This window comes from Candoia aspera, chromosome 6 (genome assembly GCF_035149785.1).
Source record: "Candoia aspera isolate rCanAsp1 chromosome 6, rCanAsp1.hap2, whole genome shotgun sequence".
Classification (NCBI taxonomy): domain Eukaryota; kingdom Metazoa; phylum Chordata; class Lepidosauria; order Squamata; family Boidae; genus Candoia; species Candoia aspera.
This window is the reverse complement of record NC_086158.1, coordinates 71,874,155-71,892,034: the sequence shown is the minus strand read 5'-3', so window position 1 is coordinate 71,892,034 and position 17,880 is coordinate 71,874,155. Positions and strand designations below refer to the sequence as shown.

At 39.2% G+C, this 17,880-nt stretch overlaps 1 protein-coding gene across 1 annotated transcript in view; it reads left to right on the top strand.

Annotated features, from left to right (window-relative positions):
* The window catches only part of DNTT (DNA nucleotidylexotransferase), a 175,166-nt gene extending 157,527 nt beyond the window's left edge, over positions 1-17,639 (top strand). The window contains exon 13 of the mRNA XM_063306162.1: positions 17,402-17,639. Within this exon, the coding sequence (XP_063162232.1) occupies positions 17,402-17,488 (87 nt within the window). The 3' untranslated portion in view covers positions 17,489-17,639. The remainder of the gene's footprint in view (positions 1-17,401) is intronic.
* The last annotated feature ends 241 nt before the right edge of the window (positions 17,640-17,880 follow it).

Genomic DNA, 17,880 nt, shown 5'->3' with positions numbered 1-17,880 from the left:
GGAAGCTTTTACAGTGCAGTGGACATGTGTGTAGTGCTTGCTATATAAATGGAAGAGCATTAATTCATGGGGAATAATTTCAGATCTCATTGTTTAAGCTAGTATCACAGGGGGGGGGGGGTTAAGTAAAGGCTATGAACGCTTCGATTTAAAAATCTAAAAACACTAAAATATAACCAGACAATGCCCATGTATGTGTTATTTCCCTTGTTCCACTACTCCTTTTTAAAATTTATATATATGTATGTGGATTGATAGATAGATGATAGATAGAGATGACAGAGACAGATAGAAAGAGCATACATCTGGACAAACCATAATGGATACAGACCATGTTTTCTCATAAAGTGTCATTTCAAATGGATTTGTAGACTACAGTTAGGAAAACCTGTTTCTTTAATGGTAGGAATGAAAGGGAAAGCTCATTCAAGGCAATGGAAGACAGAAGGCGAGAGCACACATTCATGAGGCTGTGGATATGCAGGTTATTATGGTTTATATGCACCCTATTTTTCTGCTTCTACTGTTTGCAAATATTCCCATTACAGCAGTAAGATTAAATTCATATGAGAAATGCTTATGGAGTACTTACAAAACTTCAGCTTGGAGTTTAGAAAGCAATTACTTAACATTCTATTTGCCTTTAAGTCTAGATGTGGCCACTCAGAGATTCAGCACTACTTTTAATAATTTATTTACTTGAAACATCTCTGACTGGTCTTAAAGAGATGCCAGCATGGGGGAGGTCTGCTTGGACTGTCACATGGATGGGAAGGGCCAGAAGTAGATGAGCTCTAGAAGTGTGCACTAATATAGGACATTTATAGCAGCTGGGTCACAGCTAGGATGAAGTTGTGCACTATCTCACCAGAGGTGGGCTCTGACTGTAAGCCCCACCCCCCATGTGCCCCATTTGTAGCCAATGGAGCCTTTTCTGACCTTCAGCTGTTGCTACTTTCTTACTAATTTGAGACAGGACAGGGCATAATCTTAAGGCTCTAAAATAGGCCATGCATGGTGAAACAGGAAAAAAGATGCATGAGAACAAAGGCTTTGCTCAACATTCCTGTACCCTAAAATCTGGGGATAAACTCCCTGAAACTCAGCTCTGCCCACATGCAGAAGGCAGCTTCTCCTAGTTTGCATCATTGTCTCACTACTATAGCTTTTGGCAGCACACTGCCTCAAGGGTAAATGCAATCACAAGATGGCGATCTGGCTTATGCCATCATTAATGTGTTATTCTTGAAGTTGCTACAGCACTCTTTGATCTGTCTGTCTTCCCCATGGGAGATCAGCAGTCTGTGTGTGCATGGCTGGCTGAGAGGAAGTAGCCAAAACCAAGCTGCAGTTATACAAAACTGGTCAAATTGATTATTACTTGAAAGAGATAGTCTAGTATGTGCTTCTAACTTTTGTTCCCAGAACTGTAACAGAAAATAAATGTTTGAACAATTTGCTGCCCTTCTGAAATCCCCCAATCAGTTGCTGAGGTGTTTGCCACACAGGGCCTAAGAGACAGTTGGTCCCAAATGTTTGGGTTTGTCAAGATCGTAAAAATGCATGAGTAGGTCTGACAAAAAAACTTCATGTTGTGTTCCATGGTGCCTGTTTTAATTCTGAAATGGTAGTTAAATCATCATAGCTTCTCTTAGTGAAGGAACAAATATTGACCTGATTCATGTACAGTATAATGTTACATCACAGTTGGCTTGTTTGCTTTTGAGTTAGCATGAGTTATGAATCCACGCATTATGTTTAGCATTGGGTGTGAGGCAGGCTATTATGGTTTGTTCAACAAACTATGGTTAAAATCCTGGCTTACTGTTATATGTATATTTGGCTATTCTTTGTCAAAACCAGATTGGACAGGGAGGGAGAGAGAGATGTATATTCAAGACAAACAAGAAGACACAAGAGACAATTATTTGTTTCCTTCTCACCTATGCCAAAAAGCTGACAATAGATTACAAGTTTAATGCAATGGAAAGACAAACGTCTTCAATACATGGGGTGGAATTATGTTACCAAAAAAAACAAACCTCTGTAAGTCCAGCCTGAGTTCTGGTGGCTTTATGGGCTTATATATTCCTTTAAGAATATACTGTATACATTTAAATTAAATCAAATTTAATTTTTGTCTTGGCTCTATGTGTTTCTTTGTCCTGGCCTTGCCTGGCCTCACCCCTTGTCTTGATTTGGAAAAAGATCTAGTAGCTAAAAACCGTTCATTAACTGAATGTACAGTGATCTCTATTAATGACTGGCTAACTGGAGCTAACAATGAGGCAGATGAGCCACAATGCCTTTTGAGCAGTATATAATGAGATCATAGATGGAATCCCCAAGGAGAAAGTATCAAATGGTCTCAGCAACACAGATTGTGTCCTGGGAGGGGAAACTACTGATGTGGATGCTACAGAAGCTGATCAACATGGGAAGGTCCCAGGATGAGCCTTTGTTGTTGTTGTTCTTCAGTCGTTAAGTCGTGTCTGACTCTGCATGATGAGCCTTACTTAGTAACAAAGATGCTATCACATCCCACTGGGTTAAGGATGCAAGTCGCTGAAGTAATTTACATACTTACATACTTGCCATGGCCTCTGGAAGCAGAGTCCCCAGCATGTCATTTAAAGGCCAGTCTGGCATTCGACCCCCAAAAGTTTTCGACTGTTGCTCTGCAGTCTTATCTGGCTAGAGGTGTCACTGAATTCTAAGTATTAGATTGTGCTGCAGAAATTGGTTGCTATATATATGAACAGAGGCAGGCCACTATGTGCTGTGCTGGTACTATTTAAAAGCACCTCAGGTGATTGCACAGATTGTGTGGATAGTCAGTTTTCTGCAGGTCTTTGTGTGTCATGAGAGGTAGCCTCCAACTTTTCACTGTGTTTTAGTATTATGCTCAGGCAGTATAATAGCTTTAGATGGAGTGTGAATTTCACACATGGCCACAGGACTGAAATAGCATTGACTGTGATTCTAGATTATCTTTGGTGGGAGTAGGATGAGGGGTGAATCCATCCTTGCATTCCTTGACCTTTCAGCAGCTTTCAATATCATCTATCGTGGTATACTTCTGGACTGGCTCCAGGGTTGGGAGTTGAGGACACCATCCTATGGTGGTTTTCCTCCTTCCACAAACATGGGGGGTGGGTGGGAAGAAGGTTGACCTCATGCACACTTCTCTGTGGAGTGCCTCAGGGTTCGGTGTTCTCCCCACTCCTATTTACATCTATATGAAACTGCTGGAGAAGGTCATTCAACAACATGGGGTGAGGTATCTTTTTAAAAAATTATTTATATTTATTAAGATTTTTTTGTCATAGAATAAAAGACAAGTGAAAAGGAAAAAAAGGAAAGAAAGAGAGAAATAAATAAGAAAGTGCAAGAAATGAAAAAGACAGAGGAAAAAAAAAACTAAAGTTAAGAAATACATGAATGACTTCCAACCTTCTTTCCAACAGATAATTGTGATCTTATTGTCCCTCCTCCTTCCTAGATATTATACAAGTCCCTTCAGCTCCTCATATAATTCACGTCTTTCTTAATCTTCAGATCCATAAATCATAATTTCATTTCTTTCTTCTTTCAGCAAAAAAATCCATATGAGGTATCCAGCATGGGGTGAAGTACTGTCAGTATGTTGATTATTATTATTATTATTAATCTGTTCAGTTGTGTCCAATTCTCAGAGACTGCCTGGACAAGTCCTTGCAGTTTTCTTGGCAGGTTTTTCAGAAGTGGTTTGCCATTGCCTGCTTCCTAGGGCTGAGAGAGAGGGACTGGCCCAAGGTCACCCAGCTGGCTTCTTGCCTAAGGCAGGACTAGAACTCCCAGTCTCTTGGTTTCTAGCCTGATGCCTTAACCACTACACTGGGTCTCTATGTTGATGATACTGAGCTTTAACTCTCTGCCCCAGGCCAAGCAGCAATGCTGGGAAGACGAGGTCTGAAGTCTGTGGGGTCTTGATGGGGAAGAACAGGCTTCAGCTCAACCCTAACAAGATGGGTTTGTTCTGGGTTTTGGGGGCTCCCTGGATTCAGTGATTTTCCATCCTTATGTCTGATGTCTGATACAATTTGGTAATCCTTCTGGATTCACATCTCCTGTTCAAGGAGCAGGTGGCAGCTATGGCCAGAGGCTTTACACAACTTTAGGTTGTGTATCAATTGTACCTCTTCCTGGATCAGGCAGCACTGATTGGATTACTGTAATGTGCTGTATATGGGGCTGCCTTTGCAGAACATCTGGAAGTTGTAGATAGTACAGAATGTGGCCACACAAGCAATTATGGGTGTGCCTCAGTATGCCCATGTTATTTTTTTGCTTTGCAAACTGCAGTGGCTCCCAATAGGCTTCCAGGTGCAATTCAAAGTGCTTGTTGTAACTTATAAAACTTTTCATGGCATGGGGCCAGGATATTTGAGGGAGAGCTTTTCTCCCGTTGCTCTACCTGCCCCATCAGGTCTGGCAGGAGGGACATGCTCTAGGTTCCATCAAGAATATCATCTACTGGAAGACTGGAGGCATGCCTTTCTGTGCCTCCCCTTTGGAATACCACTTCCCTGAGATTAGATTGGCCTGAACTCAGCTGATCTTTCAGGAGGCCCTTAAGACATGGTTATTCTCCCAGGTCTTAAGAGTTTTGGTGAGCCTCTTGGATAATGTTAATTTATTGCTGATGGTCATCCTTGGTTGCCATTCTTTTTGTTTTATTTTCGTCGTGGACCTATTTTCCTTTTATTTATTGTTATAGTGATGTTTTTAACAGTCTTCACTGCCCAGAGTTGCCTATGTGAGATGGGCAGCCATATAAATTGAACAAAATCAATCACTCAATCAATCAAATAGAATTTGGGGAGCCCTTCCTCTGTAACCCTCCAAGGGGCTTGGCCTGTGTATATAGGCTATTTATCTTGACCAGCCTTCCTCAACCTGGTGCCCTCCAAATGTGTTCAATATGAACTCTTGCTGGTTGGAGATAATGGGCAGTGAAGCTCTCAACACATCTGAAAGACATCAGGTGGCAGAACGCTGGTCAAAACTGCTAATAAACCATTCTGATTTGTAAAATCTTTTGCTAGCAACTGAGAAGGTCTGTGCTGATTTGTTTCCATATTCATTTTTATTATCAAAAAACCAGAAGTGACTTTACTTGCCAACCTAAAGAGGGATGTTTAATAGTTCTTTACAAAACTGGGATGCTATAGACTGGAGTTTGGCAGATGCTCTGCTAAAATTATGTGGTGCTAACAGAGAAGCAGTCAGTCTTGAGAGAACATCTTGATGAATTAAACATGGTACAGCTGCAGTGTTTGCTTTAGATGTCTGCCGTAATGACTGGATTAGCCATAAAGTAAACATAAAGATTCCAAGTTTATAATATTGATTTCCAATGTGATCAGTGTTGTTCACATAGTCATTACTTCAATTAAACACTGAGTTGCTTAAACAGATGTACATTTTTCCCCCTTACTAAGTGCTTCTCCTACTTTTATTTCTCTGGGCAGAGCAGCAATTTGGCTTTCAACTCTGGGAATTTGTGCTTCTCTGCACCTGGCCTGCTTTAGAAATCAAGAGTTAAAATAATCTCAGTATTTCTCCGCAATAAAAATGAATGACCATTCATTGTGATTCATATCAAAGCTTTCTACAGAAGGATTCAAATGGCAATTTTATGGCTGGCAATTCATAATTCAGAGGTCACTTTTTACACATTCAATGTGTAAATCCTCTTAAAGCTGAAATAAATAACATGGCCACATGCATAGCATTGTTAGATGCTTTGGTTCTGCTTGAAATGAAACATCAAGAAATCACATGTTCAGCATAATGTGCTGGGCATAATGAGCAATGGCAACAATTCAGCATGTCAGTATAATTGATACTTTTCCACTATTTCCAGCCTGTCAAATGTTTGACTTCCTATTAAAGCCCCTGCCTCCATTCTTTCTACTTTAACCCTCCCAAGTCATCCTTTAGAAACCAGGATGAATCTTGGTTACTCTTATGAGTAAGTCAGTTGCAGCTGTCATTGGCTCAAGTGCTAAATTTATGACATAGAGAAACATATTCTACACTGTGACCCTAAAACAGAAAGAAGGAGATAGAGACAAATTGGCCCAATATTGGAAAAGACATTTTGCCGATGATATCAAATCTGGGGGATATGCAGCAATGGCAAAATTAACAGCCTACATTCAGAACAGAAGCATGCCAGATTTAAGCAAGAATGGCTCCCCTGTGTATCATATACCATACAATGAGGCAAACTTAGACACTGTTTTTAAGGGCAAAATAACTGACTATAATCAGAAATATTTCCAATGCTTATAAATATGTCGATTGTAATTTTCAGTTGGGGTACAGTGGGAGGGAATTTGAAATCAAGTAGTTTTCCAATAATGTTTTTATTGTTTTTCTAATAGTGTTTTCATTGATTTTTCTTTTTCCTTTTTCCTCCTTTTCCCCTTGTATCCTTTCTTTTTTTCCCATTTATCATATGCATTTATCCTCAGGATAATTATAAATGGTGATGATATTAAAATCAACCTAGATTAGCGTGGGTAGCATCCTCTGTAGTCCAAATATCTTCCTCTCCTCTCCTCTCCTCTCCTCTCCTCTCCTCTCCTCTCCTCTCCTTTCCTTCTTATTTTTTACCATTACTGGTATCCTATCTTTGAGAATAAAAATCTTCCTAAAGTGGCTGACAAGTATTGTGAGCAATTATATATAAAAAGAAATAAATGACTAGATTTGGCACCTGATAGTAATGACCCTACTTTGAGGAGGGAAGAGTCCAGCTGATTCAACTGCTATCTTCCAACCTGTCCCTTCATCTTGCCGTGAAAGGAAGTCCTGGACAATGTCAGCCCTTCAAGGTTGTCTAGATCAGGAAACTGACTCAACAAGAAGACTAGAACTATATTGAGATAGGCTACATTAACAGAATATTGCAGGTCTGCTTGTGTTTTACCTTTCCTCCCTCCTACTGTATATGCCAGTGAGTCAGGGAGGAGCCAGCCTGAATCTTTTCCTATCTCCTTTCCCAGGGATTAAGGAATGCTTCTACCCTTGATGTTTCTGTAATGGCTTCTGACTATTTCCCTCAGGGCCATTCCCATGGCTCTTGTGATGGAATGTGAGGGTGACCTTGGAGAACAGAGGGAAGAGATGCTGCCTAGGGAATGATCAGATAAAAGGAAAGGAAGTCCTCAAGAGAGTAATGGTCTAAAGAAGAAACTTAGGAAAGACCTGCCCTGACCACTCACAATAAATAGGGAGGATGGGAAATTCATACGTTCAGACTTGCAAGATTCTGTTAATGTAGCCTTACAATAGAGTAGAATTAGTTCATCTAGTTGTGTTTCCTGTCTCCTTTACAAAACAGATCTCTACAGCCAAAGACCAAGTACTTTCAGGAGTCTTGCCCTCAACAACATAGGGATCCATTACAAATTCATAATTAATTAATTTGTTGGATATTACCATTTTAATTTCTTTTTGCATATTGTTCTTTCTGTATTTCTTTTTTCAAAATTGCAATATTTTTTTTTTTAAATCAAGATCAACATGGAGATCCACAGTGGGCCAAATGTTTTGGTTCTAAACATGCCGGAGGTACAGTTGCCTTTGTTTTATTCCTACAATAAAAAAAAAGATAATTGCTTTGTTTTCTGATTTCAGTTGGGTTTTGACTGGGAAAGAGGACTTGATAGGTGGCATTCATTTGTATGCACAATTCTATATCAGTCAAGTGAGTAAATCTGCTTGCGCATTGGTTAATGGATTTTCTACATGAGTTGTACTTCATTGTGCAAATTGAATATAGAAACCTGACAGTGGTCAGATACACTGATTTATAGTTAGCATTTTTAAACCAAGTTCTGAATTTCCTGCCCCCCCTTTTTATAAGTAAAACTTGTTAAAAAAAACTATAAAACAATCAAAACAAGAACACACATGTAATCTGCACCAAGGTGAAAATGACAAATCAACACAACCATTGCACAGGCTCTACCACACATCCAGATCCACAGGCCCTGTGACAAAACCATGTCTTTAAGGCCTTATGAAAGGTCAACATTTCTCCAGGAAATGATGTTCAAAAGGGCATGTGCGATGACAGAACAGGCTCTTTAATGAAACGTGGTCTCAAATAAAATAGAATTAAAACATGGTGTACATACAGTATAAACATTTTGGAAGAGAATGAGAATAATCTGGATGAGTTTCCATTTTTTTTTTTTTGTTAATCAGGATTTCAGGATTTCAAGCAATCTGTCAATACGCTGTGGCAGTTCTTTTAACATTGGCATAGTAAATTAGCTAAGTTAGGATAGGTAAAGGTAAAGGTTTCCCTTGACATTAAGTCCAGTCATGTCCAACTCTAGGGGGCGGTGCTCATCTCCCTTTCAAGCCGAAGAGCCGGTGTTTGTCTGTAGACACTTCCGTGGTCGTGTGGCTGGCATGACTAAACGGAACGCCGTTACCTGCCCGCCGAAGCGGTACCTATTAATCTACTCACATTTGCATGTTTTCGAACTGCTAGGTTGGCAGGAGCTGGAACTAGCAACGGGAGCTCACCCTGTCACGCGGATTTGAACCGCCGACCTTCCGATCGGCAAGCTCAGCAGCTCAGCTTCCTATTCTTAAATTACATATTGTAAGAAGCTTTCATTTTATACATTTACACAGCTGTGTTTATTTCTGGTTGCAAAATTTATTCAATGATAAATTGAACTAGGATGTATGATCTTGGTTCATATTAGCTTAAAATGTAGTCATGCTTAGAATTATCAGAATAAATTCCATGGAATATTTTAACACAGTTTCTCATGATGTTTCTTAAGGGCTCAAAGTCAATGGCTTATGCTAGAAAATTCCTTGTTCAGAGTTTGTTATAATCTTATCTCAAAAAGTGATGGCTTTCCTTCTAATAGATTTGCCATTATACAGTATTTGTCACTGGATTTGGGGTAGATTAGATTTAAAGCAGGAGCTATATGTGCATATTTGTATGGAACAATGCTAGTTAAATATAAAATTTACATTTGCTGCATAGTATAATGCCTGAGGCAAATTAAATTGGTTACCCATGCAGACTGTTTTATTGAAGTGAAAAACACACAAATATACTGTATAATGTACAACACAGCACAAAATTGCCTTTTCCCCGTTTCAACACAACACAAAATTCATGCTATTATCCCATTTGCCCTTTTGGCTTTTACCTTTTACTTCATCTCTGCTAGCTCTGATGACCTGCATTTGCCCTTGTTTCCTTTGCTTCCTCCCAAATGTTCAGCGAAGCTAGTTTCCTTGTCAGCCAATTATCCATCTACATATTTCATCTCTAATAAAAGCCATAACTATAATGCTATTGGATTTGCCCTGCCATTTTTATGACCCTTTTATTATTGCATGTACTTTTCTTATATTTATTTTCCCATTTTAAATCTTTTTTTTAGGAGAAGCTGTGATGTGTGTCCTTCAAAAAAGTTTGGGGTACCAAATGTGATAGGTACATATATTAGCTTTTTTTCAGGTGATCTGAGTAGAGTTCATTGGAGATAAGTCTCAATCTTACTGTTGCATAGATTCGTAATGAAATTAATTTTGCCTTGCTTTCTCATAAAATGTGTGAATTCCCTCCCCCTCCCAAAAACCTGCACAAAATTTAAAAAGGAATTCTGAAGGCAATGCATTTTATCCCCCTTTAGGTAATAGCAAATAGAGTGATCTACAGCAGTGTTTCTCAACCTTAGCAACTTTAAGATATGTGGACTTCAACTCCCCAGCTGAAGTCCACACTTCTTAAAGTTGCCAAGGTTGAGAAACCCTGGGCGAGAGGACCCTGCTGCTGCATAGCTGATGCTATTTGTGTTGGACAGCCCCACTGGAGTGATGGGATACAGTGATACATTTTTTTCCATATAATGTCCCTCAGCCCCATTTGAAACATATAGGGCAGCAACTGCACCAACAGCTGGTATCCGACCAATTTTGAGCAACTCTTACATATTTCAAAAGAACATTGTTGCTGTTTCTTAATGGTAGTTTTCAGACCATCTTGTAAGATTTTCTTCGATTTCAATTGCAGAATAAAACATATGTTCACATTCTCACAGTACTTGGGAATACCAGGTCATAGTTCAGACTCCTTTGAACATCTCTTCAAGTCACTGCAAGCATAGAATCCCTTTCAGTTCTCTGCATATTTATCGTCTGTGTCCGCAGAAGATGATAAGGCATCTAGACTGTGGGCATTTCCAAATGGAATGGTCTTCGCTCTGTTCCCACATACCATAATCCCTCACAGCCCAATTGGAAACCAACCTTGGATCACCTTCATTTCTCGGCTACTAGCACTGAGACAGGTGCCATCACCCAGTTTATTTTCCTTCCAACTGACCAATAAGACTTCAAAACTGGGCACTCAAACAGCATCCTGCCCTCTGAGCTACTACTCAGATCATGTAGTAATAAAATTTTCCTGCTATCTCATCCACATTTTCTGTACATGTTCTGTGCATTTGATCATTTCCAAGTGGGGTGGGAAATGTGAATAGTAGCCAGGCCAGTATATAGGATACACAAGTCCAATAAAATTACGTTCCTGCTTGGTTTAATGGACAGCTGAACAAAAGCTTTGATCCATCTTGCTTGTGGCTGGTAATGCTAAGTCTGTATTGTGGCTTCTACAGATAAGGAAAGAGGAGAACTCTAGTTGAAGATGCAGGTTGATTTCTAACCCCCCTTATTGTCCTTAATGTTATTTCAGTGTTGAATCTGAGCACAGAAATGACATTTTGTGGTATTATATTGCTGTACTCTTGTGTGTGCATGTGCCACCTTCAGAAGTGAGTCTTTCAGGCAGGCCTTAGATGTATATTCTACGTACAGTATATATAAATACACACATTCCTATGCACACACACAACTGTATCTACATCTACATCTTCCAGTATCATTTTGTATATACACAAACATACACAGAGAGATTCAGTACATACACTTATAATTACACCCACACCCACCCACCCACCCACCCACACACACAGAATTAAGACACAATGTATTAAGACTCAGAGAATTATAGCACGCAAATTAGTTCAAAAGGAGGAAGGTTGCAGCTATTGGGATCCAATTAGCTACATATCTGTATTGAAAAGCTTCTCTGCAATCCATATTTGAAATATTAAAATATTACTAAAAGAACATATGAAAGGGCTTGGAAGAATCGAGATGGTCTTTGCCTGGTGCTGGAGAAACGATGAAGTTAGCACCCATTCTACTATGTGTCTTTGGTTAGGATGTTCCAGAGTCAGAGAGCTCCTGCTGGGATGGCTGAGTTTTGGGAAGCTACCCGCCATGTCTCAGCATGGGAAAGTACTTCCTAGGAGGATTTTAGAGTATGAGTAAGAACATATGGAACAGAACCAATCTTTGGACTCTGTGATCCCAAGCTGTGATTTGGGATCAGGGAGGAACTGGGAGCCAGAGAAGATCACATAAAATAATATAGTCATAATGCCCATTTCCAGTTAATAATCTTCCTGCAGTAGTTCAGACTAACTGGATTGTCTTCCTGGGCAGTCCCATATATAGCACATTACGGTTATACTAGGATAATACTAGGACAAGGATTAAGGAAACCAGGTTATTTCGGTCCCAGGAAGCTGAAGGTCATGCATTGCCCTTAACCTATTGAGGGCACTTTATGCAACAGAGAAGACAGTGATGATTCCAAAAGTACTGTCAACCTACAGACTTGATCCTTAAAGGTGGAATGCCGTCTTTTCTACAGCAGGTTGCATGTCGCTCATGTGGAGCTATAAAGCATTCACTGTCAGCACCTCCTTCCTATCATACTGGAGATTCAATCTGTTGGCCCTAATCACAGCCAGGTTCTGATCAAGCATTTCCACTACCTTTCCTGGATCTGATGGAAAGGGGAGAGAGAGCTGCTACTCTAAACCTTTGAATGATTTCACTCCATGCTAGATGTTAAATTGCATGGGGATAAATCACGGTTTTGTAGGACCTCAGCACTTAAATGCCATGCATTTGACCACAAACGCCCGAGTGTCATCTGGAGACAGCCAATGAGGGGAGCTACCACGAGATTCAAAGGTTGTCAGAGAGCTTCTTTGATAGAATATCATGGCTGGAAGTTGTGAAGAAGTCCAGGCCAGAAGAATAAATATAAGCTCACTTTCCCCTCCCAGCAAAGATAATTCCATGGGTGACCAAGGCAATTTCAACAAGGCAAACCCTTGATTGAAATGAATCAAGATAATTATTCTTGGAAGAAGAGACTTTCAGGCTTATCTCCAATTGATCATTTACTGTATTTCATTTGCTAGTGATCTTCACCCCAGGCTCATCAGTTACCACAGTAGGATCTCCCTTTTTAATGCTTCTGCTCAGTATTATTCATTCTTCAGTGCTTTAGGAGATATACTGCCAAATTTTGCAGACTCAGAGTTGAAATGAATAAGAGAACAAAGGGAAAAAATCCTTTCAAAGTCCTATTTTGGGAGTTGTAGGAAAGTGAATGTCAATAAAAGGAGCATCTAGATATTTGGATTTGATCACTCCATCTATTCAAATGCATTTCTATGAGCTTAATTTATCTGGACAAAAGAAGTCTAAAGTGCACAAATGAAACCTGTGCTCCTTGATTAATTCCCAGCTCTCCTAGGTTTCTCCATGTGTCAGTGCATACCTACATATAACTTCCAAAATTTCTTTCAAGACCTAAAAGAGACTATAAAATTATTCTGTCAGGGAGAAAAGCTGGGATGTCTGTGGGGGGAGTGGGGAGTTAAAAAAGTCAAGATGGCATGTGATTGGAGACTCATCTGCTTTTTAACCATCTCTACCACCCCACAGATAACCCTGGCCCAGACTTTGTTGTGATCTGCTGAATTTTTTTCTGCTGTCTGCAACATGGAATTGACTTTCCTTGTGAGTGGACAAAATGGATAAGGTGTATGTCTAAGGACATGAGCCTTTTTTTTTTAAGAGTATGAGATAATCTACAGGGTTTATTTCAAGAGGAGATCTAATAAACTTCCATAATTGCATGGATGCAATAGCTTCAGCCATTATTTGGTATCACAAAGATTATCCTTATTTTTCTGCCTTGGTTTGTGAGCATAATGAATGCCTTCAGATCTGTGATTCAGAATGAGGACCTCCAGAAGGGTAGTATTTAGCTGACTCAACGTGCCAGTGGCTTCTAGCCAAGGTCGACAAATAGCCTATACAATTAATAGGAATCATTAAATGAGAAATCTCTATTACATCTGTTTTTAAATCTTTAGGAGAGATAAATCCAGCATGATAGCAAAATATCTGGGTTTTCCTTTTTATTAAATATTTAGAATCTAATGAGTTCCTGAATCCACAAATACTGGACTACTGTGGAAAGTTGAGTGGTTTCTATGGCTCATAAATTATACAGTCAATGTTGTTTTAGATATTTCAGCATGTTGAACTTTACAAAACCCACATAAGGTGTCTGTTAAATCCCTTTTTCCAGACATCAGAAGAAAATTTCATTGAGTCTTGACCAGGTTGAGTGGGTGATATGCACATTTGGTGGTTGACTAGTCTTTAGTCCATGAGGCTGTCTCAAACCTGGGTTCTCAACTTGCTGCCTGTCGGGTTCTGTGGCCACCTCCCCTGCATCCCACTAAGCTGCCTGCACATCCTAAATAAATTTAAAAAGTTCTGTGTGAAAACTAAGTAGAAGGCTGCCATGCCACAAAAGTGCCACATACCTCAATAACAGCTGTGAGCCCTGGAGGCATTCTTACAAAACAGGTATGGCAGGATGCTGCAGCGCAGGATGCTGGGAGATGAAGGGAGCATTCTGGGATGCTAGAGGGTGGTGGGGATGGGTGACAGCTGCTTTGCCTGCAGAACATGAGGAGGAGATGTAATATTGTGTGTATGTGTGTTGTGTTGTGTTTGTTTTGGTGCACTTAAGGAAAATGGTAGTTGTTTTTCCTGCTAGCAGGGGAAGCTGGGTGGGAGGGAAGTGGAAGCCTGGGAATCCTCCAGTTGACATCTTGAAACTGCGCTGTATTAAATCTGTAAAGAAAGGACCATTTTCTGTGCTTCTTGCTGAAGCAGAGTGCAGCTCTATTGTGGCAGCGGCACATCAATAATTGTATGTGGACGTTCTTTTCTGCCAACTCACAGACAGTAGGAATGCACATCAATGCAGCACATGGAAGACCTCTAAGTCAGCTTAGAGGGGTTTTTTTTCATAGTGCTGCTACAGTTTTTCAATATTCATTCTTCCAAAGAGCTCAGTGAATTGGACTAGTTGGTCTTCATACTTTCTTTTGTCTGTTTTAGATTTTTATCCTTATTCTTCGCAACTATTTCACAGCTCTTGATTATTCCATTTTCCAGGCCTCATTGCCTCTGACTTGTGGATGCCTGATTTCTTTGTTTCCTGGATTCAAACTATTTTGAATGGTAATTAACATTGGCTGGCTTGATTCCTGCATCTCCAGAGCCTAGTTCAGATAGAACGCACTGCTAATGTGATCCTTCTGTTTTGTGGAAATGTGGACATCTAGGGTTTTCTGAACATCAATCATGAGGACATATTCCCCCATGAAATGGGGAATGTGTCCATATTTCCACACTGAACCAACTGGAAATGAATGAATCAGAAGCTTGAATAAAGTGCATCCAAATCTGCAGATGCCCTGCTGTTGACATTGCAGTCCATGGAGCTTAATGTCAAAAAAGCTCTGTGGGTGATTTGCATTATAGGCACTTCATTTAATGAAACATCAAATCTCTATCCAGAATGGAACATCCATGGTAGTAATTTCCAGCCATGACCTCACAGAGAGTATTGCAGTTTTAACTTGTATGTGTAATTTGAAATAGTGACTTTAAAGCAATTCCATGATGATAGCTTGTGACTTGAAAAATATTTATAATTGAGTGGCTAAAGTTGGGTCTAAAAATCTGCAAAAACCAATATCCTATTGAATCTTGACAGAAAAAAACATTCTGTATTTAAAAGGAGTAGTGAGTACCTTTCCTGCTTAATAAGAAACAATCCATATTTTGTTAATTCAGTTTGAACATGCTCTTTGTGTTCTTTTAGTTATACATCATTTTGAGTTATCTAAATTCAGGGCTGGATCGACCTGAAATAGTGATAAATAAAAATGGAATGAAAGGACTCTTGTTTCTTAAACTTGGGAGAGTTTTGTTGTTGCTGTTGTTAATGCCATGTATTTCAAATAATGGGTTGGTCAGGGCAGGTTAAAAGACTATTGATTATGAAAATGTTGCCAGACAGCAGTGTCCATAGGTGTGTATGGGTGGAATGGCTCAGTCTGATAAGAGCAGCTCTCACGTGATGTAAGCCCTACTCATTTGCGACAGGCATTGTGATGTTGCAGCAGTGGAAAGCATAAATAGACTGTTAAATAAAATAAATCTCAGTGTCCATGTGACTCCATACAATCTTGTAAGTCCAACGGGATTGAGACAAAGTGTACACTTCATACCTACCTACTACAGTATATGCCAAGTTTGTGAGAAAAAAAACACTGCATTTGCTATAGGGTACCTTTGCTGCTGCTTCTTTTTCTATTGCTCTCCTTTTGTCTTAAATATGGCTATTAGACTACTGTAATAATTTCTTGTAACAGGAAACAGTACCATTTCTCCATCACTTTGGCTCAGATATTTCCAGCACTATTTGTTGTTATGATGGGTGGGATGACAGAGGTTTCTTCTGACTGGGGATTGGTAAAGTCAGAGAGGGGGAAAACTAAAGCTTGGTTGTAGGATGAAGCACTCTTTTTTCAGGGTATACAAACACACACACACACACACACACACACAGTGTATGTATGTATGTGTGTATGTGTATATGTATATTTGGTTTTCTTCATGGAGCTGAACAGAAGTGATCTTCTACAAAGCAAAGTTCAGAGTTTCTGAGTCTCCCCTAACTCCTCCTTTGCTGAGATGGAGCCATCTGCCTGGATCTTCAAATGATGTGGGCAGGAAATTCTGATATTAACTTGTGAGCTCTGTTATACATGGGAAAAACCTGGTAACAGATTTGGGAGGTTTGGTCCAGGAAACACCTCAGTTGCTCCTGCCTTCTATTACTTGCTGCATTTTAACTTGGAAAGAGTTGAGACATTCACGGGTAGTAGGTGCTATAATGTTAGATTTCTGGGGTGGTTAAATTATATACACTTTTTTAGAGATGCTACAGAATTGAATGTCTGTCTCTGGCAATGATGATGGTAAAATTGTGGCATATGACTTACTCAGCCATGGAAACACATTGTTCAAGAAACAAAAATGCAGATTTCCCCAAATCTCAAATTTGGGTTCCCCAGGTTTCAGCTCAGAGGCATACCTCTAACTTCTAAAGCTGAAGAGACAAAGGTGAAGTCTCCTGTCCATGGTTCCCTAATGCAGCTCCATCTTTTCTTCCTCCTCTGGCTGCTTCCTAACAGAGCAATAGAAGAAACTGTAACTTATACAACCTGATCACACATTTTGAAGTAAAGGCAGAATTTCTAGGTTAAAAAAAAAAAGGAAGCAGGCTTACTGTTCTATAATTAATTTATTAATTATTAATAAATATTATGAATGCATTATTATTTATTATTAAATAATATTAATGTATTAAACATACTTATAGTTCACCTTTTACATTCAGTCTGAGGATCACAGCCTAGCAAGCAAAAGACATTCTCATTCATTTCTGGGGAAAGAAAATGTTTGGCAAAGATCCTGGGAAATCCTGTTTTGAGTTCAGGATTTGCCTCTGTGGCAACCATTTCAGAATACTACATTTGTGATATTAAGAATATATTTAAAAAAACAAGTTATACGTTAATATAGTAAGAAATTTGAGCTTGGTAAAGTTGCAACTATCTATTGATTGAAATGCTAATTAAGATTGTTCACTTCATGCTTCTTGTACCTTATTGATCAGTAAAGCTATAATGAGAAATACAGGAATGGACTTCATAGTCTGAAATCATTTGCAAAACAGGCATTTTGTATTAAGTGTAGTTAAAGGTCAATAAGAATATATGTTACATAAATGCAATATTTATGAAATGATTGATTGAGATGAAGCAGGAGTTCTATAGAGCCTTAATTGATGCTGAATTAAAAATATGACATGCTTAGGGGAAAAATGTTTATTTGCTTTTCTGTATAGATATACTTTGCAGAAAAAGAACATCTTTTTCATTTGGAACGTGACGGTGAGATTATTACATTTCTGCTGAGATCAACACAAATGCTAAGCATATTAATTATGGATCAAGTTGTTTTAGAAATTGTCTCCTTTGATTTAAACTGAGCTTCTTTCTCCTTCCAGAAAATTTTTTTGAATGCTGCAAGCGAGGAAGAAATTTTTTCGCACCTTGGCTTGGATTACCTTGAACCCTGGGAAAGAAATGCCTAAAGAAATTTGAATAAGATTTTATCATTTCACTGTTTTAAAGAAAAACCTCCTGTGTAACAAAGCTTCATTTACCTGAAAAGCATATCGTCCTTATTATTATTATTTAGGAAGAGAGCTCTTAAATACAGCCTGAATATTCATTGTAGGTGTAGATTTCTTCAGAATTGAGGTTTTGAAATGTTTCTTTTGTTCTAATTTCCTGCTTCTGTGACAACCATACAATCATCATGGAAGGGAGGGCCAGAAAATCATGATGAAATTGCTAAATCATTCAGACGACATGGTTTAAAACAAATGGCAGTGGATTGACTTTCAACCGAGTGCCCCCCAGATGTACTGAGACTACAGCTTTCAGAATTCCCACCCTCGATGGCATATCTGTGGGGCCCAAA